This window comes from Plectropomus leopardus, chromosome 5 (genome assembly GCF_026936395.1).
Source record: "Plectropomus leopardus strain MGB_pleo_1.0 chromosome 5, ASM2693639v1, whole genome shotgun sequence".
Lineage (NCBI taxonomy): Eukaryota > Metazoa > Chordata > Actinopteri > Perciformes > Serranidae > Plectropomus > Plectropomus leopardus.
The window spans coordinates 14,965,992-14,990,363 of record NC_142180.1 but is presented as its reverse complement, the minus strand read 5'-3'; the positions used below and the strand labels follow the sequence as shown (position 1 = coordinate 14,990,363).

Genomic DNA, 24,372 nt, shown 5'->3' with positions numbered 1-24,372 from the left:
ATTTTCACATTTTTAGCCATACTATAGCCTTGCCTTTTCGGTCATTTTTTCAACATACAACATTATGGTGTTTTTGGCTGTTTCTGCAACGTTCTATGCTATGGCGAGGATATGCACGTTATTTTATGCTGTTTTAAGGCAGTTTAAGCTGTTTTTGGGACGTGTCATATTTTCACATTTTTAGCCATACTATAGTCTTGCCTATTCGGTCATTTTTTTCAACATGAAATTATTATGGTATTTTTGGCCGTGTCTGTTCTATGCTATGGCATTTGTTAGCACATTATTTTATGCTGTTTTGAATTGTTTTCAGCAGTTTTTGTGAGGTGTCATATTTTCACATTTTTGGCCATACTATAGCCTTGCCTTTTGGGTCATTTTTTCAACATGCATTATTTTGGTGTTTTTGACCGTATTTGCAACATTCTATGCTATGGCGAGTATTGCCACACTATTTAATGCTGTTTTGAGGTATTTTAAGGTGTTTTTGGGACGTATCATATTTTCACATTTTTAGCCATACTATAGCCTTGCCTTTTCGGTAATTTTTTCAACATGCATTATTATGGTATTTTTGGCCGTTTCTGCAACATTGTATGCTATGGCGAGTATTGTCAAGTCATTTGATGCTGTTTTAAGTTATTTTAAGCTGTTTTTAGGATGTGTCATATTTTCACATTTTTAGCCATACGATAGCCTTGCCTTTTCGGTCATTTTTTCAACATGCATTATTATGGTATTTTTGGCCGTTTCTGCAACGTTCTATGCTATGGCGAGGATATGCACGTTATTTTATGCTGTTTTAAGGCAGTTTAAGCTGTTTTTGGGACGTGTCATATTTTCACATTTTTAGCCATACTATAGCCTTGCCTATTCGGTCATTTTTTTCAACATGCATTATTTTGGTGTTTTTGACCGTATTTGCAACATTCTATGCTATGGCGAGTATTGCCGCACTATTTAATGCTGTTTTAAGGCAGTTTAAGCTGTTTTTGGGACGTATCATATTTTCACATTTTTAGCCATACTATAGCCTTGCCTTTTCTGTCATTTTTTTCAACATGCATTATTATGGTGTTTTTGGCCGTTTCTGCAACGCTCTATGCTATGGCGTTTGTACGCACATTATTTTATGCTGTTTTGATGTGTTTTAAGCTGTTTTTGGGATGTGTCATATTTTCACATTTTTAGCCATACTATAGCCTTGCCTTTTGGGTCATTTTTTCAACATGCATTATTATGGTGTTTTTGGCCGTTTCTGCAACATTCTATGCTATGGCGAGTATTGTCAAGTCATTTTATGCTGTTTTAAGTTATTTTAAGCTGTTTTTAGGACGTGTCATATTTTCACATTTTTGGCCATACTATAGCCTTGCCTTTTCTGTCATTTTATTCAACATGCATTATTATGGTATTTTTGGCCGTTTCTGCAACATTCTATGCTATGGCGAGTATTGCCACACTATTTAATGCTGTTTTGAGGTATTTTAAGGTGTTTTTGGGACGTATCATATTTTCACATTTTTAGCCATACTATAGCCTTGCCTTTTCAGTCATTTTTTCAACATGCATTATTATGGTGTTTTTGGCCGTTTCTGCAACGCTCTATGCTACGGCGTTTGTACGCACATTATTTTATGCTGTTTTAAGGCAGTTTAAGCTGTTTTTGGGACGTGTCATATTTTCACATTTTTGGCCATACTATAGCCTTGCCTTTTCGGTAATTTTTTCAACATGCATTATTATGGTATTTTTGGCCGTTTCTGCAACATTGTATGCTATGGCGAGTATTGTCAAGTCATTTGATGCTGTTTTAAGTTATTTTAAGCTGTTTTTAGGATGTGTCATATTTTCACATTTTTAGCCATACTATAGCCTTGCCTTTTGGGTCATTTTTTCACCTTGCATTATTATGGTATTTTTGGCCGTTTCTGCAATGTTCTATGCTATGGCGTTTGTTCGCACATTATTTTATGCTGTTTTAAGGTATTTTAAGCTGTTTTTGGGACTAGTCATATTTTCACATTTTTGGCCATACTATAGCCTTGCCTTTTGGGTCATTTTTTCACCTTGCATTATTATGGTATTTTTGGCTGTTTCTGCAACGTTCTATGCTATTGCGAGGATATGCACGTTATTTTATGCTGTTTTAAGGCAGTTTAAGCTGTTTTTGGGACATGTCATATTTTCACATTTTTAGCCATACTATAGCCTTGCCTTTTCTGTCATTTTTTTCAACATGTATTATTATGGTGTTTTTGGCCGTTTCTGCAACATTCAATGCTATGGTGAGGATTGGCACGTTATTTTATGCCGTTTTAAGGCAGTTTAAGCTGTTTTTGGGACGTGTCATATTTTCACATTTTTAGCCATACTATAGCCTTGCCTTTTCGGTCATCTTTTTCAACATGCATTATTATGGTGTTTTTGGCCGTTTCTGCAACATTCAATGCTATGGTGAGGATTGGCACGTTATTTTATGCCGTTTTAAGGCAGTTTAAGCTGTTTTTGGGACGTATCATATTTTCACATTTTTAGCCATACTATAGCCTTGCCTTTTGGGTCATTTTTTTCAACATGCATTATTATGGTATTTTTGGCCGTTTCTGCAACATTCTATGCTATGGCGTTTGTTAGCACATTATTTTATGCTGTTTTGAATTGTTTTCAGCTGTTTTTGTGACGTGTCATATTTTCACAGTTTTAGCCATACTATAGCCTTGCCTTTTGGGTCATTTTTTCAAAATGCATTATTTTGGTGTTTTTGACCGTATTTGGGACATTCTGTGCTATGGCGAGTATTGCCATACTATTTTATGCTGTTTTGAGGTATTTTAAGGTGTTTTTGGGAAGTGTCATATTTTCACATTTTTAGCCATACTATAGCCTTGCCTTTTCGGTCATTTTTTCAACATGCATTATTTTGGTGTTTTTGACCGTATTTGCAACATTCTATGCTATGACGAGGATTGGCACATTATTTTAGGCTGTTTTAAGGTATTTTAAGCTGTTTTTTGGGACGTGTCATATTTTAATATTTTTAGCCATACTATAGCCTTGCCTATTTGGTCATTTTTTCAACATGCATTATTATGGTATTTTGGCCGTTTCTGCAACGTTCTATGCTATGGCGTTTGTACGGACATTATTTTATGCTGTTTTGAATTGTTTTAAGCTGTTTTTGGGATGTGTCATATTTTCACATTTTTAGCCATACTATAGCCTTGCCTTTTCGGTCATTTTTTCAACATACAACATTATGGTGTTTTTGGCTGTTTCTGCAACGTTCTATGCTATGGCGAGGATATGCACGTTATTTTATGCTGTTTTAAGGCAGTTTAAGCTGTTTTTGGGACGTGTCATATTTTCACATTTTTAGCCATACTATAGTCTTGCCTATTCGGTCATTTTTTTCAACATGAAATTATTATGGTATTTTTGGCCGTGTCTGTTCTATGCTATGGCATTTGTTAGCACATTATTTTATGCTGTTTTGAATTGTTTTCAGCAGTTTTTGTGAGGTGTCATATTTTCACATTTTTGGCCATACTATAGCCTTGCCTTTTGGGTCATTTTTTCAACATGCATTATTTTGGTGTTTTTGACCGTATTTGCAACATTCTATGCTATGGCGAGTATTGCCACACTATTTAATGCTGTTTTGAGGTATTTTAAGGTGTTTTTGGGACGTATCATATTTTCACATTTTTAGCCATACTATAGCCTTGCCTTTTCGGTCATTTTTTTCAACATGCATTATTATGGTATTTTTGGCCGTGTCTGCAACATTCTATGCTATGGCGAGTATTGGCAAGTCATTTTATGCTGTTTTAAGTTATTTTAAGCTGTTTTTAGGACGTGTCATATTTTCACATTTTTGGCCATACTATAGCCTTGCCTTTTCGGTCATTTTTTTCAACATGCATTATTATGGTATTTTTGGCCGTGTCTGCAATGTTCTATGCTATGGCGTTTTTTAGCACATTATTTTATGCTGTTTTGATGTGTTTTAAGTTTTTTTTGGGATGTGTCATATTTTCACATTTTTGGCCATACTATAGCCTTGCCTTTTGGGTCATTTTTTCAACATACATTATTATGCTGTTTTTGGCTGTTTCTGCAACAGTCTATGCTATGGCGAGTATTGGCAAGTCATTTTATGCTGTTTTAAGTTATTTTAAGCTGTTTTTGTGACATGTCATATTTTCACATTTTTGGCCATACTATAGCCTTGCCTTTTGGGTCATTTTTTCAACATGCATTATTATGGTGTTTTTGGCCGTGTCTGCAATGTTCTATGCTATGGCGTTTGTTAGCACATTATTTTATGCTGTTTTGAATTGTTTTCAGCTGTTTTTGTGACGTGTCATATTTTCACATTTTTGGCCATACTATAGCCTTGCCTTTTGGGTCATTTTTTCAACATGCATTATTTTGGTGTTTTTGACCGTATTTGCATCATTCTATGCTATGGCGAGTATTGCCACACTATTTAATGCTGTTTTGAGGTATTTTAAGGTGTTTTTGGACGTATTATATTTTCACATTTTTAGCCATACTATAGCCTTGCCTTTTCGGTCATTTTTTCAACATGCATTATTATGGTATTTTTGGCCGTGTCTGCAATGTTCTATGCTATGGCGTTTGTTAGCACATTATTTTATGCTGTTTTGATGTGTTTTCAGCAGTTTTTGTGACGTGTCATATTTTCACATTTTTGGCCATACTATAGCCTTGCCTTTTCGGTCATTTTTTTTTTAACATGCATTATTATGGTGTTTTTGGCCGTTTCTGCAACGCTCTATGCTATGGCGTTTGTTCGCACATTATTTTATGCTGTTTTAAGGTATTTTAAGGTGTTTTTGTGACGTATCATATTTTCACATTTTTAGCCATACTATAGCCTTGCCTTTTCGGTCATCTTTTTCAACATGCATTATTATGGTGTTTTTGGCCGTTTCTGCAACATTCAATGCTATGGTGAGGATTGGCACGTTATTTTATGCTGTTTTGAGACAGTTTAAGCTGTTTTTGGGACGTATCATATTTTCACATTTTTAGCCATACTATAGCCTTGCCTTTTCTGTCATTTTTTTCAACATGCATTATTATGGTATTTTTGGCCGTTTCTGCAACGTTCTATGCTATGGCGTTTGTTAGCACATTATTTTATGCTGTTTTGAATTGTTTTCAGCTGTTTTTGTGACGTGTCATATTTTCACAGTTTTAGCCATACTATAGCCTTGCCTTTTGGGTCATTTTTTCAAAATGCATTATTTTGGTGTTTTTGACCGTATTTGCAACATTCTGTGCTATGGCGAGTATTGGCACATTATTTTAGGCTGTTTTAAGGTATTTTAAGCTGTTTTTTGGGACGTGTCATATTTTAATATTTTTAGCTATACTATAGCCTTGCCTATTTGGTCATTTTTTCAACATGCATTATTATGGTATTTTTGGCCGTTTCTGCAACGTTCTATGCTATGGCGTTTGTTCGCACATTATTTTATGCTGTTTTAAGGTATTTTAAGCTGTTTCTGTGACGTGTCATATTTTCACATTTTTGGCCATACTATAGCCTTGCCTTTTGGGTCATTTTTTCAACATGCATTATTTTGGTGTTTTTGACCGTATTTGCAACATTCTATGCTATGGCGAGTATTGGCAAGTCATTTTATGCTGTTTTAAGTTATTTTAAGCTGTTTTTAGGACGTGTCATATTTCCACATTTTTGGCCATACTATAGCCTTGCCTTTTCAGTCATTTTTTCAACATGCATTATTATGGTGTTTTTTTGCCGTTTCTGCAACGTTCTATGCTATGGCGTTTGTTAGCACATTATTTTATGCTGTTTTGATGTGTTTTCAGCAGTTTTTGGGATGTGTCATATTTTCACATTTTTGGCCATACTATAGCCTTGCCTTTTGGGTCATTTTTTCAACATGCATTATTATGGTGTTTTTGGCCGTTTCTGCAACGTTCTATGCTATGGCGTTTGTTAGCACATTATTTTATGCTGTTTTGATGTGTTTTCAGCAGTTTTTGGGACGTGTCCTATTTTCCCAGTTTTAGCCATACTATAGCCTTGCCTTTGGGTCATTTTTTCAACATGCATTATTATGGTATTTTTGGCTGTATTTGCAACATTCTATGCTATGGCGTTTGTTTGCACATTATTTGATGCTGTTTTGAAGTGTTTTCAGCTGTTTTTGTGACGTGTCATATTTTCACAGTTTTAGCTATACTATAGCCTTGCCTTTTGGGTCATTTTTTCAACATGAATTATTTTGGTGTTTTTGACCGTATTTGCAACATTCTATGCTATGGCGAGTATTGGCACATTATTTTATGCTGTTTTAAGGCAGTTTAAGCTGTTTTTGTGACATGTCATATTTTCATGTTTTTTTGCCATACTATAGCCTTGCCTTTTGGGTCATTTTTCAACATGCATTACTATGGTGTTTTTGGCTGTTTTAGAACATTCTATGCTATGGTGAGTATCCGCACATTATTTTATGCTGCTTTGAGGTATTTTGAGCTGTTTTGGGGACGTGTCATATTTAGACATTTTCAGCCACACTATAGCCTTGCCTTTTCGGTCATTTTTTCAACATGTCAAGTCAATTTAAGTCAAGTCAATTTTATTTATAGAGCCCATTATCACAAAACATGGTTTGCCTCAGTGGGCTGTACATTTTACGACATCCCTCTGCCCTTAGACCCTCACATCACCCAAGGAAAAACTCCTGAAAAACAACCCCTGACAAGGGGGGAAAAAAAGGAAGAAACCTCAGGAAGAGCGGTAGAGGATGATAAGGGATCCCTCTTCCAGGCGGACAGATGTGCAATAGATGTCGTTAATAACAAATTTAATACAATCATGGCAAAAAGGAAAGAGAAAGAGAGAGGGTAGGAGAGGGGGAGAGAGGTTGAGAGAGGGGGAGAGAGGCACAGCAATAGTAGAAACTTATGCATGTCATATTACAATAATGATAGGTGTGAAATCATTAATTGCACTCTGTGATGATGTTGAGGGTAATGGTGAGAGTCTCATGCACATGTTGATAGGGAAGTGTCCAAAGGCAAGATCACAGCATCGGCACAACCAGGACCAGACCACGATCAGGGCGAGCGGGGGGCATAGTTTCAGTACAGCCACAGCACAAGCACAACCAAAGGCAGGGTCGCAACATCAGCACAGCTATCTCCACGGTCAGGCAAAGTCAAGATTACAACATGCATTATTATGGTTTTTTGGGCTGTTTTTGCAACATCCCATGCAATGGCGTGTGTCAGCACACTGTTTTATGCTGTTTTGACATGTTTTAAGTAGTTTTTAGGACGTGTCATATTTCAACATTTTTAGCCATAGTATAGCCTTACCTTTTCGGTCAGTTTTTCAACATGCATTATTATGGTATTTTTGGCCGTGTCTGCAACGTTCTATGCTATGACGAGGATTGGCACATTATTTTAGGCTGTTTTAAGTTATTTTAAGCTGTTTTTAGGACGTGTCATATTTTCACATTTTTGGCCATACTATAGCCTTGCCTTTTCGGTCATTTTTTCAACATGAATTATTATGGTATTTTTGGCCGTATTTGCATCATTCTATGCTATGGCGTTTGTTAGCACATTATTTTATTCCGTTTTGATTTGTTTTCAGCAGTTTTTGTGACGTGTCATATTTTCACATTTTTAGCCATACTATAGCCTTGCCTTTTCGGTCATCTTTTTCAACATGCATTATTATGGTGTTTTTGGCCGTTTCTGCAACATTCAATGCTATGGTGAGGATTGGCACGTTATTTTATGCTGTTTTGAGGCAGTTTAAGCTGTTTTTGGGACGTATCATATTTTCACATTTTTGGCCATACTATTGCCTTGCCATTGGGTCATTTTTTCAACATGCATTATTTTGGTGTTTCTGACCGTATTTGCATCATTCTATGCTATGGCTAGTATTGCCACACTATTTAATGCTGTTTTGAGGTATTTTAAGGTGTTTTTGTGACGTGTCATATTTTCACAGTTTTAGCCATACTATAGCCTTGCCTTTTCGGTCATTTCTTCAACATGCATTATTGTGGTGTTTTTTACCGTATTTGCAATATTCTATGCTATGGCGAGTATTGGAACGTTATTTTATGCTGTTTTAAGGCAGTTTAAGCTGTTTTTGGGACGTGTCATATTTTCACATTTTTAGCCATACTATAGCCTTGCCTTTTCTGTCATTTTTTTCAACATGCATTATTATGGTGTTTTTGGCCGTTTCTGCAACGCTCTATGCTATGGCGTTTGTACGCACATTATTTTATGCTGTTTTGATGTGTTTTAAGCTGTTTTTGGGATGTGTCATATTTTCACATTTTTGGCCATACTATAGCCTTGCCTTTTGGGTCATTTTTTCAACATGCATTATTATGGTATTTTTGGCCATTTCTGCAATGTTCTATGCTATGGCGAGGATATGCACGTTATTTTATGCTGTTTTAAGGCAGTTTAAGCTGTTTTTGGGACGTGTCATATTTTCACATTTTTAGCCATACTATAGCCTTGCCTTTTGGGTCATTTTTTTCAACATGAATTATTATGGTATTTTTGGCCGTGTCTGCAACGTTCTATGCTATGGCGTTTGTTAACACATTATTTTATGCTGTTTTGAATTGCTTTCAGCTGTTGTTGTGATGTGTCATATTTTCACATTTTTGGCCATACTATAGCCTTGCCTAGTGGGTCATTTTTCAACATGCATTATTTTGGTGTTTTTGACCGTATTTGCAACATTCTATGCTATGGCGAGTATTGCCACACTATTTAATGCTGTTTTGAGGTATTTTAAGGTGTTTTTGGGACGTGTCATATTTTCACATTTTTAGCCATACTATAGCCTTGCCTTTTCGGTCATTTTATCAACATGCATTATTATGGTGTTTTTGGCCGTTTCTGCAACGCTCTATGCTATGGCGTTTGTTAACACATTATTTTATGCTGTTTTGAATTGCTTTCAGCTGTTGTTGTGATGTGTCATATTTTCACATTTTTGGCCATACTATAGCCTTGCCTTTTCGGTCATTTTTTCACCTTGCATTATTATGGTATTTTTGGCCGTTTCTGCAACGTTCTATGCTATGGCGAGGATATGCACGTTATTTTATGCTGTTTTAAGGCAGTTTAAGCTGTTTTTGGGACGTGTCATATTTTCACATTTTTAGCCATACTATTGCCTTGCCTTTTGGGTCATTTTTTCACCTTGCATTATTATGGTGTTTTTGGCCGTTTCTGCAACGTTCTATGCTATGGCGTTTGTTCGCACATTATTTTATGCTGTTTTGATGTGTTTTAAGCTGTTTTTGGGATGTGTCATATTTTCACATTTTTGGCCATACTATAGCCTTGCCTTTTCGGTCATTTTTTCAACATGCATTATTATGGTATTTTTGGCCGTGTCTGCAACGTTCTATGCTATGACGAGGATTGGCACATTATTTTATGCTGTTTTAAGGTATTTTAAGCTGTTTTTTGGGACATGTCATATTTTAATATTTTTGGCCATACTATAGCCTTGCCTTTTTGGTCATTTTTTTCAACATGCATTTTTGTGGTGTTTTTGGCCGTTTCTGCAGCATTCAATGCTATGGTGAGGATTGGCACGTTATTTTATGCTGTTTTACGGCAGTTTAAGCTGTTTTTGGGATGTGTCATATTTTGACATTTTTCGCCATACTATAGCCTTGCCTTTTGGGTCATTTTTTCAACATACATTATTATGGTGTTTTTGGCTGTTTTTGCAACATTCTATGCTATGGCGAGTATTGGCACGTTATTTTATGCTGTTTTAAATTATTTTAAGCTGTTTTTGGGACGTGTCATATTTTCACATTTTTGGCCATACTATAGCCTTGCCTTTTTGGTCATTTTTTTCACCTTGCATTTTTATGGTGTTTTTGGCCGTTTCTGCAGCATTCAATGCTATGGTGAGGATTGGCACGTTATTTTATGCTGTTTTACGGCAGTTTAAACTGTTTTTGGGACGTATCATATTTTCACATTTTTAGCCATACTATAGCCTTGCCTTTTCGGTCATTTTTTCAACATACATTATTATGGTGTTTTTGGCTGTTTTTGCAACATTCTATGCTATGGCGAGTATTGACACATTATTTTATGCTGTTTTGAATTGTTTTCAGCTGTTTTTGTGACGTGTCATATTTTCACAGTTTTAGCCATACTATAGCCTTGCCTTTTCGGTCATTTTTTCAACATGCATTATCATGGTGGGTTTTTTTACCGTATTTGCAACATTCTATGCTATGGCGAGTATTGGCACGTCATTTTATATTGTTTTAAGGCAGTTTAAGCTGTTTTTGGGATGTGTCATATTTTCACATTTGTAGCCATACTATAGCCTTGCCTAGTGGGTCATTTTTCAACATGCATTATTTTGGTGTTTTTGACCGTATTTGCAACATTCTATGCTATGGCGAGTATTGCCACACTATTTAATGCTGTTTTGAGGTATTTTAAGGTGTTTTTGGGACGTGTCATATTTTCACATTTTTAGCCATACTATAGCCTTGCCTTTTCGGTCATTTTATCAACATGCATTATTATGGTGTTTTTGGCCGTTTCTGCAACGCTCTATGCTATGGCGTTTGTTAACACATTATTTTATGCTGTTTTGAATTGCTTTCAGCTGTTGTTGTGATGTGTCATATTTTCACAAACACCAAAATAATGCATGTTGAAAAATGACCCACTAGGCAAGGCTATAGTATGGCCAAAAATGTGAAAATATGACACATCACAACAACAGCTGAAAGCAATTCAAAACAGCATAAAATAATGTGTTAACATCACATTTTTAGCCATACTATTGCCTTGCCTTTTGGGTCATTTTTTCACCTTGCATTATTATGGTGTTTTTGGCCGTTTCTGCAACGTTCTATGCTATGGCGTTTGTACGCACATTATTTTATGCTGTTTTGATGTGTTTTAAGCTGTTTTTGGGATGTGTCATATTTTCACATTTTTGGCCATACTATAGCCTTGCCTTTTCGGTCATTTTTTCAACATGCATTATTATGGTATTTTTGGCCGTGTCTGCAACGTTCTATGCTATGACGAGGATTGGCACATTATTTTATGCTGTTTTAAGGTATTTTAAGCTGTTTTTTGGGACATGTCATATTTTAATATTTTTGGCCATACTATAGCCTTGCCTTTTTGGTCATTTTTTTCACCTTGCATTTTTGTGGTGTTTTTGGCCGTTTCTGCAGCATTCAATGCTATGGTGAGGATTGGCACGTTATTTTATGCTGTTTTACGGCAGTTTAAGCTGTTTTTGGGATGTGTCATATTTTGACATTTTTCGCCATACTATAGCCTTGCCTTTTGGGTCATTTTTTCAACATACATTATTATGGTGTTTTTGGCTGTTTTTGCAACATTCTATGCTATGGCGAGTATTGGCACGTTATTTTATGCTGTTTTAAATTATTTTAAGCTGTTTTTGGGACGTGTCATATTTTCACATTTTTGGCCATACTATAGCCTTGCCTTTTTGGTCATTTTTTTCACCTTGCATTTTTATGGTGTTTTTGGCCGTTTCTGCAGCATTCAATGCTATGGTGAGGATTGGCACGTTATTTTATGCTGTTTTACGGCAGTTTAAACTGTTTTTGGGACGTGTCATATTTTCACATTTTTAGCCATACTATAGCCTTGCCTTTTCGGTCATTTTTTCAACATACATTATTATGGTGTTTTTGGCTGTTTTTGCAACATTCTATGCTATGGCGAGTATTGACACATTATTTTATGCTGTTTTGAATTGTTTTCAGCTGTTTTTGTGACGTGTCATATTTTCACAGTTTTAGCCATACTATAGCCTTGCCTTTTCGGTCATTTTTTCAACATGCATTATCATGGTGGGTTTTTTTACCGTATTTGCAACATTCTATGCTATGGCGAGTATTGGCACGTCATTTTATATTGTTTTAAGGCAGTTTAAGCTGTTTTTGGGATGTGTCATATTTTCACATTTTTAGCCATACTATAGCCTTGCCTATTCGGTCATTTTATCAACATGCATTATTATGGTGTTTTTGGCCGTTTCTGCAACGCTCTATGCTATGGCGTTTGTTAACACATTATTTTATGCTGTTTTGAATTGCTTTCAGCTGTTGTTGTGATGTGTCATATTTTCACATTTTTAGCCATACTATAGCCTTGCCTTTTCGGTCATTTTTTCACCTTGCATTATTATGGTATTTTTGGCCGTTTCTGCAACGTTCTATGCTATGGCGAGGATATGCACGTTATTTTATGCTGTTTTAAGGCAGTTTAAGCTGCTTTTTGGGACGTGTCATAGTTTCACATTTTTAGCCATACTATCGCCTTGCCTATTCGGTCATTTTTTTCAACATGAATTATTATGGTATTTTTGGCCGTGTCTGCAACGTTCTATGCTATGGCGAGGATATGCACGTTATTTTATGCTGTTTTAAGGCAGTTTAAGCTGTTTTTGGGACGTGTCATATTTTCACATTTTTAGCCATACTATAGCCTTGCCTATTCGGTCATTTTTTTCAACATGCATTATTTTGGTGTTTTTGACCGTATTTGCAACATTCTATGCTATGGCGAGTATTGCCGCACTATTTAATGCTGTTTTGAGGTATTTTAAGGTGTTTTTGGGACGTATCATATTTTCACATTTTTAGCCATACTATAGCCTTGCCTATTCGGTCATTTTTTTCAACATGCATTATTATGGTGTTTTTGGCCGTTTCTGCAACGTTCTATGCTATGGCGTTTGTTAGCACATTATTTTATGCTGTTTTGATGTGTTTCAAGCTGTTTTTGTGACGTGTCATATTTTCACATTTTTGGCCATACTATAGCCTTGCCTTTTCGGTCATTTTTTTTCAACATGCATTATTTTGGTGTTTTTGACCGTATTTGCAACATTCTATGCTATGGCAGGTATTTCCACACTATTTAATGCTGTTTTGAGGTATTTTAAGGTGTTTTTGGGATGTGTCATATTTTCACATTTTTAGCCATACTATAGCCTTGCCTTTTCTGTCATTTTTTCAACATGCATTATTATGGTGTTTTTCGCTGTTTTTGCAACATTCTATGTTATGGCGAGTATTGGAACAGTATTTTATGCTTGTTTAAGGCAGTTTAAGCTGTTTTTGGGACTAGTCATATTTTCACAGTTTTAGCCATACTATAGCCTTGCCTTTTCGGTCATTTTTTTCAACATGCATTAATTTGGCGTTTTTGACCGTATTTGCAACAGTCTATGCTATGGCGTTTGTTAGCAAATTATTTCATGCTGTTTTGATGTGTTTTCAGCAGTTTTTGGAACGTGTCATATTTTCACATTTTTAACCATACCTTGCCTTTTTGGTCATTTTTTCAACATACAACATTATGGTGTTTTTGGCCGTTTCTGCAACATTCAATGCTATGGTGAGTATTGGAACGTTATTTTATGCTTTTTTAAGGCAGTTTAAGCTGTTTTGGGAAGTGTCATATTTTCACAGTTTTAGCCATACTATAGCCTTGCCTTTTGGGTCATTTTTTCAACATGCATTATTATGGTGTTTTTGGCCGTTTCTGCAACATTCTATGCTATGGCGTTTGTTCGCACATTATTTTATGCTGTTTTGATGTGTTTTCAGCAGTTTTTGGGACGTGTCATATTTTGACATTTTTAGCCATACTATAGCCTTGCCTTTTGGGTCATTTTTTCAACATACATTATTATGGTGTTTTTCGCTGTTTTTGCAACATTTTATGCTAAGGCGAGTATTGGAACATTATTTTATGCTTTTTTAAGGCAGTTTAAGCTGTTTTTGGGACGTGTCATATTTTCACAGTTTTAGCCATACTATAGCCTTGCCTTTTCAGTAATTTTTTCAACATGCATTATTATGTAGTTTTTGGCCGTTTTTACAACATTCTATGCTATGGCGAGGATATGCACGTTATTTTGTGCTGTTTTAATGCATTTTAAGCTCTTTTGGGGACATGATATATTTAGCCATTCTAATCCATACTATAGCCTTGTCTTTTTGGTCATTTTTTTAACATGCATCATTATGGTATTTTTGGCCGTTTCTGCAACGTTCTATGCTATGGCGTTTGTTAGCACATTATTTTATGCTGTATTGATGCGTTTTTAGTAGTTTTTGGGACGTGTCATATTTTCACATTTTTAACCTTGCCTTTTGGGTCATTTTTTCAACATGCATTATTTTGGTGTTTTTGACCTTTTTTGCAACATTCTATGCTATGGCGAGGATTGGCACGTTATTTTATGCTGTTTTAAGGCAGTTTAAGCTGTTTTTGGGACATGTCATATTTTCACATTTTTAGCCATACTATAGCCTTGCCTTTTCTGTCATTTTTTCAACATGCATTATTATGGTACTTTTGGCCGTTTCTGCAACGTTCTATGCTATGGCGAACATTGGCACAGTAGTTTATGCTGTTTTAAGGTATTTTAAGCTGTTTTTGGGATGTGTCATATTTTCACATTTTTAGCCATACTATAGCCTTGCCATTGGGTCATTTTTTCAACATGCATTATTGTGGTGTTTTTGGCCGTTTTTGCAACATTCTATGCTATGGCGAGTATTGGCACGTTATTTTGTGCTGTTTTAATGCATTTTAAGCTCTTTGGGGGACATGATATATTTTGCCATTTTAAGCCATACTATAGCCTTGCCTTTTTGGTCATTTTTTCAACATGCATTATCATGCTAGTTTTGGCTGTTTTTATGACATTCTTTGCTTTGGCCGGTGTTGGCACGCTATTTAATGCTTCATGGCCATGTCCAAATTGTTGTCCGTGTGATACAGTAACAGGTTGTCCACAATAGTTAAAAAAAAAAAAAATAGTCATACTATAGCGTGTTGTAAAAAATAGTAAAAAAAAAAAAAAACATACCATACTATGTCACCCAAAATACCCTTTAAATGTCATGATATAGCATGTACTCAAAAATCATGTGAAAAAGTCACCTTAAAAAAGTCCTTTTATGGCATGTTATATAAATACACTAAAAACATCATACTATAGCAGGTCGTCCAAAATAGCCTAAAAAAGCCATTCTATAGCAAGTCATCAAGAATAACTTAAAAGTCATAACGTCAAAAATAGCGAGAAAAAGAATGTCATACTATAGCACGTTGTCCAAAATATCCTAAAAACATCATACTGTAAGCAAGTCATCCAGAAAAGCATAAAAAAGTCATACTATTGTATGTCTTCCAAAATGAGAAAAACAAGTGGACTCTAAAGTTAATGCATGAGTCTGTTTTAGGTCAATTTAATTTTAATTAAAAAGATAAGATTCTTAAGATAAATTCTTAACTACAAAAACCACGATGAGTGAAACTCAATTAAAAATATTTACACCATTGTCAGGGAAATTTGTACATTGACCCTGGGAGATACCAAGGCTTTTCACAGTTAATGTTTTCTCTCAAACACAAGAAAAATACAAATAAAGCTTCTATTCCACACAGAGCTAAACAAAGCATGCACAGACCAGCAACAGTAAATATGTCCTTCATGTGGGCTCAGAGTATTTGCAGGTTATGTGGAAGTGGGTTCTATCAGGAACAAATAAATGTTCTTTGAAAGTTTTTTGAAGCCAAAATGTTGATCACTGTGACACACCACTTACACCTTCTGTTATTACTCTGCTAGTTCATTTCATCTCACCTGGAAGACAAAAAGATTGGCGATTATGATTATATATCAATGACAGCACAATGTATTCATTGTCTCTGGATACTGGAATATATGTTGAAGCAGTTTACAGATTAAAATGTTTAAACAAATATGACAGATTGGCGAAGGAACATTAAGACACACATAACATGAAGTGCAAGCATTCGAGGAAGTGAGCTAAAGTCCAAATGTTTTGTGCTATTTTAACCGTTTTAACTGTTGCCAGTAGCATAGCAGCAAGGGTCATAATGTCCCCAGAGAATCAATCACACTGACTTTAATGGTCCTCTGACTTCTCTTCTCAAGCTACCATTAGGTTTACATTGGTGGTTTTCATGTAATAACTCAACAACTGTTGGATTATTTGAAATAAACTGTGTAATACTTTGGTTTATGAAAAAACCTGCAAAACTTATGACATTAACATGAGCCTCAGCTATTATTTGTGTCTAGTGACAATTAGAAAATGTTAGCATGCTAAAATGCTAAATAAAAGGCAGAAGAGATCATGGTTAATGATCTATCTGTTTACGATGTTCAGATGCAGGTTTTATGCCATGCCATGTGCTAAAAGCACAGCAAGGCACTTGCTGTACAGTAATCACACTTCATATAACTAGTATAATCTGATTATTGTTGTTATTCTTACCGCTGGAGTTTTGCTGATGCCAGGTGCTCCAATAGATGCCTATAGGCCAGCAGCTTTAGGAAAACCAGACTGGAAAACAAAAAAAAGTTAATATTGTTTCAAATTTCACTGAGATACCATATTTGTACAGATGAATGCACACCTACAACTCACTCTCATAACTGTGGAATTTGATATTGGACGTTTTTTAGACTACTGACTCTATAAAAATGTTTTTTGTTTTGTTATCTTGCTTTCCTGCTACTGCTGCCCTCAGATTCTGAGATTTTCGGTTCAGTCCACATGCATCACCTTATCTCTGCGCTGCTGTCCATTAAATCAGTAAATCTAACTTAAAAGCACAGGGGCAAAAAGTTAAGTACAGGAAATTTAGCCAGCAGCTAAGAGCAGCTTAGATGAATGCTTAACATGAGCACAAAAATGAAAATCTGTCCTAAATAAATGAATGTTTGAATCATTAGTAAGTGCTCCCTTGCCTAATTTCTTTTCATATGGCTGCACTGAAAAAGAAAAAAAAAAAGTCTGATCCTTTCTATTTATTTCACCTTAAAATTGGGTTGAGCAGAGAGCATTCGCTGGAGGGTTTGAAGCTCTTTATCTCTCAGGGCCAAACTGTCTTCCTGCAGCTGCTTCTGTTCTCTCAGTCGGTTCTGCTCAATCAGTAATTTCTCCACCTGAACAAAATATGCATGTGTTACTTCAAATAGAAAACTATGTGAAAAAAGAAACTTTTACACCCTAGATTGTCTCATATGATTAAAGTTCTTGTTAAAACAGAAACAGGAGTACATTATCATCATTTTTTTTATAATGGCAGTCACAGTTTCATAACCGGATACTGAGAAAATCAGCTTGTTCTTTGGATCTCTCATTTCTTTCCCATTTTTCACCCACGCAAACAAATCAGTGCACAGACTTGATCTACCTGGTCGTCATGAGTCTTTTGCTTGAGCTGTAGCTGCTTGGCAGTCTCAGCGATCATCTCACCACGATTGCGTTCACACTCCTGCGCTTCAGAAGTCAACTGTGAATTTTGCACCTCCAGACGACTGGACTTGGCTTGGATCTCGGCCACCTGGAAGAAGATTTTTCATTTTTTATTTATTCATTTGACATTATTCTTGTTTTGCACAAGACTTTTTTATTGATTGATTGCTTGACATATTTTAACATGTAACAGAGAAAAAAAAGTCAAAACAAAATAATAAATGGATTAAATGATAACATACACAACAGTCCTCTTGGACTATCAATATCTTACCTCCATGGATGTAAATAATCCTCTGAGGGGTGCGGGTCATGTATTATCTGTTGTATTTTTATCATCTGTTTGACTTTTGACTGGTTAGCTGAGATTGCTCGTTCTGTCATGAGCACACTGCTGCAGATTTTTAACAACTACGTTGTACAGCAAAAAAGTAATAATATTTACTTATCTTAACTCCGTAGCAGAAAGTAGGAGACTCCCTCATATGTAATCGGCTCAGATGGAAAAATGTGACATATTTGACTAAACCAAATGTGTTTCCAGATGGTGCCTTTACATAATGGCACCTGTTTTTGTTTACCATGTTTCTATTTCTATCTGTCAATGTGAGTGTTTGTTAATGTACATTTTCCTCACTGTCACAGTAAATGTCTCCCTGGGGCCACAGCACAGAGGTTAATGTCTCTCTAAATCAGACGCTGAGGTGCCAGTGACACTAATGAACGCTTACTGTTTATTACCAAATATGGAGCTGAATCAGTGGAATGTATGTAGCCAAATAATGGTTTTGTAAGTTACATAAATTCGACTGTACGTTTTAACAATTCAACTGTATAGTTCACTACTAGCAAAACCGATGTCATTTTGCTTTTCCTCTAAGACTCTACCCCATTTAATAATTAATTAATAATGAATTTATTGAGATGTTTTCTAGAGTAAAATATCTCAGTCTGATGTTAGATTACAACTTTCATATTGAGAAATGTGTTTAAATTTTGAGCAAGGTTGCAAAAGTAAACTTGCTGTACATATTTAGAGTCATTAGAGACCACTAACCTTTCTATGCTACATATACTTTTATCTATTATAATGTTTTCACATTTAAATTATTGTGTACCCGCCTCTGAAGAACATCAACACTCATTGGCCACTCTAATAGCTAAATTTTATGCAGCACAGCTATGAAGTCTGCCTTTGAATAATGTTCAGTTTTGATTGACCCTGTCAGAGAGGTATTAATTCAACTACATGTGTAGTATTACACCTTAGTTAGTTACATACACCTTAGTTACATACATAAGAGGTCATGGATGTCATGAATATTATGATATTTTTTATTGTATCATTGTTTGTTTTATGCTTTTATTGTATGTTTTCTTGACTTTTGTGTTGGTCAGTCTACAGCAGACTAACTTAGGCTATCATTTCTGTGATGTGTAACATTGGTCTATGTTATCTACTTATCACTTTACAAACAATAAAAGAAACAAAGTTGATTTACAATTTTGTCTGCATGGGAAAAAACTAATACGAAAGGCTGACAAAAAAAGTTTACAATTACCACCTGAAATCTGACACAGACAGTGTCAAAAGTTGGTGTAAAAAAGTCTCCTTACACCAAAATATTTGGTGTAAGGAGAAGTGAAAAAAAGTTGTATCCACATTAAATATTACTCTTAAGAGTGGAAAAATAGCAAAGCTATTTTCTGAGGATATGTTTCTTTTGTCCTGTACTGTGCTGCTGTATTAGCAGTGACACACACTTCGCCTCTGCTTTGACCCTGACTTCACCTCAGAGGACGTCTGTCTCTTTAGCTGTAGATTTATCATGAATGATGCAGCGGATTGACTTCCTCCCCTGAGAAACTGGTTTCCCATTGAATTTGTTCTCTGGAATTTTACGTCAGAGTTTAAAGGAAGGTCGACAAGAGAGAAGAACAAACTCTGAAAAGTACCTACAATTTTGAGGTACTTTGAGAGAACAATTACCTTAATTAATTATGTATTATAATTATTGCAATTTTTACTTTCCAAAATGTATTTGTCATTTTACTTTAAGAGTTACTTTTCAGGTAAAATTTTACATTTAAAATGTTGTACCAGTCACCTAGATTACCATTGTTCTGCAGTACAACTACTTTTACGTTTGACACTTTTAGGATATTTTGCTTGACTGCTCTGCACTTTTGCCTGAATATAATTTTGGATGCAGTACTTTTATGTGTAGCGGATCCGAGTACGTCTTCCACCCCTCCACTATTAGTCTAGATTTGTTTTTATTAATGCAACAACAGACTTATTTCACTACTTAATCCCTCTCTAGATTGTGTATTCCAGCATACACTGAGTGCTGCTGATCCACTTGTCATTTAAAATAACATCAAATCAAGACACACCTTGAATCATAAAATATATAGCGCACACACCTTGTTGCCCACGTTGTCTAAGTACAGCTGGAATTTATTCTCCACGTCTCTTGACAGGTTCGTGCAGCTGTTTCTGATCTTCTCCATCTGCTCCTGCTGGCTGTCACAGGTGAGGTGAAAGGTCAGCTGGTGGGGAAACAGGTTGTTGATCTTATTCAGGAACTCGCTGGTCACCGTTTTGATTCCGTCCAAAGACTGAGCAAAGTCCTCTTTGCATTTCCTGGTTAAAAAAAACATATCAGACAAAAGTTTTTATGTTTAATTTGAATGTTTTTAATTATTCTCACAGAGCAGATGGAGAAACACACAGTACCTCGTGTAGGTGGTGAGCTGCTCCTTCAGCATAGTGTTGTCCCTGCGCAGCGCAATGGCGTTTTGGTGATGTGTGTCTCTGTCTTTGAGAGCGTTGTCCCTGTCCTGGCTCAGGTAGTGAACCGTCTGGGTGAAGTTTGCCTCGATGAGGTTTATCATAGCTTTTTGCTGAGCGTTGAGGGTCTGCAAAGTCCTCATTTCACCTGGAGAGTTTCGTGGAAAACAGCATTATCATCAAGAAAATTTGATGCAAACATTGACATATTTTGTGTTTATTAATATTCTTGTCTAACAATGAACCTTTTACACACTGTATCTGATGGCGCTGTTAATGTTTGTTCTACCAATTATTTAGACATTAGTTATTAGACATCAACAAGAATATCAGGTTGAAAAAAATCTGTCACAGATATTATTTCTTTTATCAAAAAAACCCTTTTTGAGATACAAAGCACTAAATAGTAGGGTCGTTAATCAATGCTCATGAATGTCTCTCTTGATAAGCCACCATTTCTACTGGTACAAATACTTATAAATAATTAATAGAGGTAATAAACGATAAATTAGACCACAATTAAAATACCTGACCGATATTTTTTTATAACCCAAAGGTGTTCGTATTAATGTCTTCTAACTTATCTATACAGTAAAGGAAAATTATTTCTTAACCACTAATATAGCCATTAATTAAAACTAGGATCTGTTACCAAAATTATTTTTACTGTATTTCAAAACCTATGTGCAACCATCTTGTTTTAAATTAGACACATTTTTACTGTACATGCTGTTTATATAGTATTATTATTGTTCGGTAATTTCTAATGCAGCGGCTGCTCAACAAGTCATTTTTTCAAAATGTTTCAACAAAATTAGAGAATTACACTAAGTCTCCAGAAAAGAATGGACTTGGCGTACATACCACTGGTGGTGACCACAGGAGGGGGCTGGATTGGAGTCGTGGTACGCCGCGCCATCATGCTAAGTGTTGCTGCATTTCTCTCACAGTTAGCCTATAAATAAGAAAACATATATTTAATATATATATTTACAGGATAGTTGTGGATTTTCTTTAATTAATACGGAGACCAGTAGTGGTTAAATGTAACTAAGCATATTCACTACCTGTACTTTGGTATTTTTTTTATGCTACTTTATACTTCTCCATGACTACTTTATAATTGGAAATATTAAAGTTTTTACTCTACTACATTTATTTAGTGTGTAGGCATTAAGGTTATTCAGTTTAGAAACATAACAAATATTTTAAAATATTTTTTAATTCAAGTGTCACTGGGCTCTGGGCTATTATGATGGCCAATATAAAGTTTCAAGTTACTCAGCCCACAGCAACAGTAAAATCCTGCTTTTTTTGTTATAAATGAATGAATAATAATAATGGAATCATAAATTATATAGTTAGATAATCATGGACTATTTTTATTTGAATTGAGTACTTTTACCTGTGATTTTTCATGTTAATTTTCATGATTATACTTTAAGACTTTTACTTACTTCCATAAAGAAATAATCATTTTGTATAATTTGCACATAAAAAATTACTCAACTTTTTGTTTTTTAAACAAGTTTTTTTAAAATATGATTAAAATGACCTGCATGATAATAATTAAGTCCTCTACTCACTAATTTTTCTTTTATTCTATATTCTGTATTGTTGGCGTCAGTCTTCAGCTTCGCCAGCTCTCCTTCCAGAGCAGCTTTCTCTGCTGTGCGAGCTCCCAGCTGAGCTCCCAGCTCGCCTTTCTCCTTCCTCAGCTGGATGTTGTTCTCGCTCAGCCTGTTGAAGTTCTGCTCCAGCTCCTTCAAAACATCAATCACATCACTCAGCATCATCATCATCTCTAAAATATACAGCTCTGGACATTTATACACATTCATACACATGAAACTGTGAGTCGGAAACAACAGACTAGAGATAATGAATCAAAAGCTGCAGCAAAAATTAGTCCATCTTTTTTTTAAAGCCTAATTAAGTTTCTTGAAGTCTCCTTCCACTAAAGATAATGTTTTGCTGTTTTTTACTTTATTTGAAAGTTTTGTGATTTCAGGATTTTTTTGTTAAGAAACTGTCACACATATGATTATTATTATTCAAAGCAGAGTATTTTTACACGTTAAAAAAAAAAGTTGTGAATGTTGTTTAATATCTGATAAAATAAATTAGGGTTATTATACAAGAAGAAATCACTGACCTCAACCCTCCTCTCCTCTGCAGACTTCTCTGGCTGTCCGTAGATGAGGAAGAGCACCAGGCTGACGATGATGAGAGACTGGATCAGAGAAGAGAAGAAGAAGACGATCCTCATGTAGTAGCCACAGCTCTTCCCTTTGGGCTTGTGCAGGGGCTCTCTGGCCTCCAGGCCAAACTTGGCCCGGGAGTAGCTGGAGCTGTACATGACTGTTGGAGGTGAAATGGTGGCAGTTGGTTTCACGAGATCTAAACAGGAATAATTTTTTTGCTACAGATCCACAAGGTGGCCGGTTAGATGTGATCTTCAATGTAGAGCAGGTGTGAAGGCTTCAAGGTGAACACTGTCGAGGAGAAGTGGAAAGAAAAAAAGGTGATGTTTGTTTCTCTGTCTTTTAAAGCTCTGTCTCACTGTCAGGGAGCAGAAACATAGAGGCACAAATGCCACGTATGGATGGATGTAAACAATGACCCTTAGGTGTGTAAAGGGGCCATGTTTATAAATGCTGCTGGAAGCACACTTCCAGTCCATCCTGGCCCAGCCCTCACCTCCCCTCCCTCTCCTCCTCCCTTATCGACCTCTGTCACATTTCCAGCCTCCAGCTGCATTGCTGCCCAAATTATCACATATTTTCCGAGTGCTCAGGACAAATGGAAATTTTTTGGGCAGGAAGATTTAATAAGGTTTAAAGACACGTTTTTAAGACACTTACACTTTGAATAAGAAGTTGTGTCTTATTTAGTTTTTCCAGAAAGGTTTGATAATGTTGTTCAAAATTCCCACTTTTTCTCTTAATCAAAAATTCTGAATATTTAAATTGGATTAAAGGACTTTTTAATGACTCTTAAGTCCTAATATCTATGGAAATGAATTTAAGACATTTAAAGACTTTTTAAGTATCTTCTTACACACTGATCTAACTCAGACTGATGAAGCCTCAGCTAAACTTCAGAAGTCATCTTTACACAGGGTGAGGTGAGCTTTTGTCCTTCACAACTTTAAATATGATCAAGTTAAGAGCAGACATGTTTTTAACAAAAAGAGTGATTTCAGAAACCAAACAAACAAAATTTTGCCCCGGGGCCTCATCACAGGTTAATCCAGGCAGGCTGCTGGGTATTTTAACTTAATCAAGCAATATTTTTTCTGTTTTTTGTTTTTAAAGTCAGCTTTAAATGCAAAATAATGACATAAGAATCAACCAGTTACTCTAGGAGTTAAAAGTACTGAATTGAAGTGGAGCAAAATAATAAAATATAATCAAATATAAATACTCAAATATTAGAGAGCGTAATTCATCCACTTTGAAAAAAGAAAAGCTCTGTTTTTCTGAATTAATAAGATAATAATCTAAATTTCTCGGAAAAACAGGGTAAATCCTTTTTCTCAAGTGAATGCATTGCATTTCCTTGCAGGTACAAGTGTCCTGAATAAATGCAGTAATTTTCCACCGCTGTCTGCACGTGAAAAGAACGGAAAGATCACCCATCAGTGCCACATTTAGATATAGCTTTAACAGAATTCGTGATCATATTCCCTAGGTGGTGAATGAACAATGTAGGCCATGTGACAAGTAAAAGCAGAAAATGCCAAACAAATCCAAAAAAAAAAATTCCACCATATCCTGTTCCAAGCAAGCACGGAAAGGAGTCATGGCAGTGGAGGAGTGAAAGAATGAAAACAATAGGGACCTGTCATTCTTCAGGGATGAGGGAATAACAAATTCTCCCTGCAGCACAGACACTCTGGATCCCCCCCCTGCACTGTTATCTGCGGTGATGACGTGAGGAGCAGCCGGTCCTTCTGGGGAAGTGTGTGAAAGGGGAAAGGTCCTCCGAGCCTGGCGTTTTCCTGCTCCCCCATTGTCTCCCTGACAACCTGTCCTCACTGGAAAAAAACTAATTTATGAAGGTATGTTAGAGTGACAGAAAATGAGTGACTATCAGGAGTCAGGGCAGACATCGGATCAACTTCTGAACAAAAACAGGAAACCAAAGGGTTGAAAACTGAGATAAAAACACCTCTTAAGATATCTG

The 24,372-nt window shown here is 35.8% G+C and overlaps 1 protein-coding gene across 1 annotated transcript; it reads right to left on the bottom strand.

The window, feature by feature from the left end:
• Positions 1-15,319: 15,319 nt before the first annotated feature.
• On the bottom strand, positions 15,320-22,828 carry plvapb (plasmalemma vesicle associated protein b). Its single transcript, XM_042515607.2, has 9 exons — positions 22,340-22,828; positions 21,771-21,947; positions 21,049-21,139; positions 20,131-20,332; positions 19,818-20,037; positions 17,329-17,478; positions 16,949-17,077; positions 16,404-16,472; positions 15,320-15,745 (listed from the first exon to the last, which is right to left on the bottom strand). The coding sequence occupies exons 1-8, from the start codon at positions 22,541-22,543 to the stop codon at positions 16,443-16,445; spliced, it is 1,203 nt and encodes a 400-aa protein (XP_042371541.1). The 5' UTR covers positions 22,544-22,828; the 3' UTR covers positions 15,320-15,745; positions 16,404-16,442.
• Positions 22,829-24,372: the final 1,544 nt, after the last annotated feature.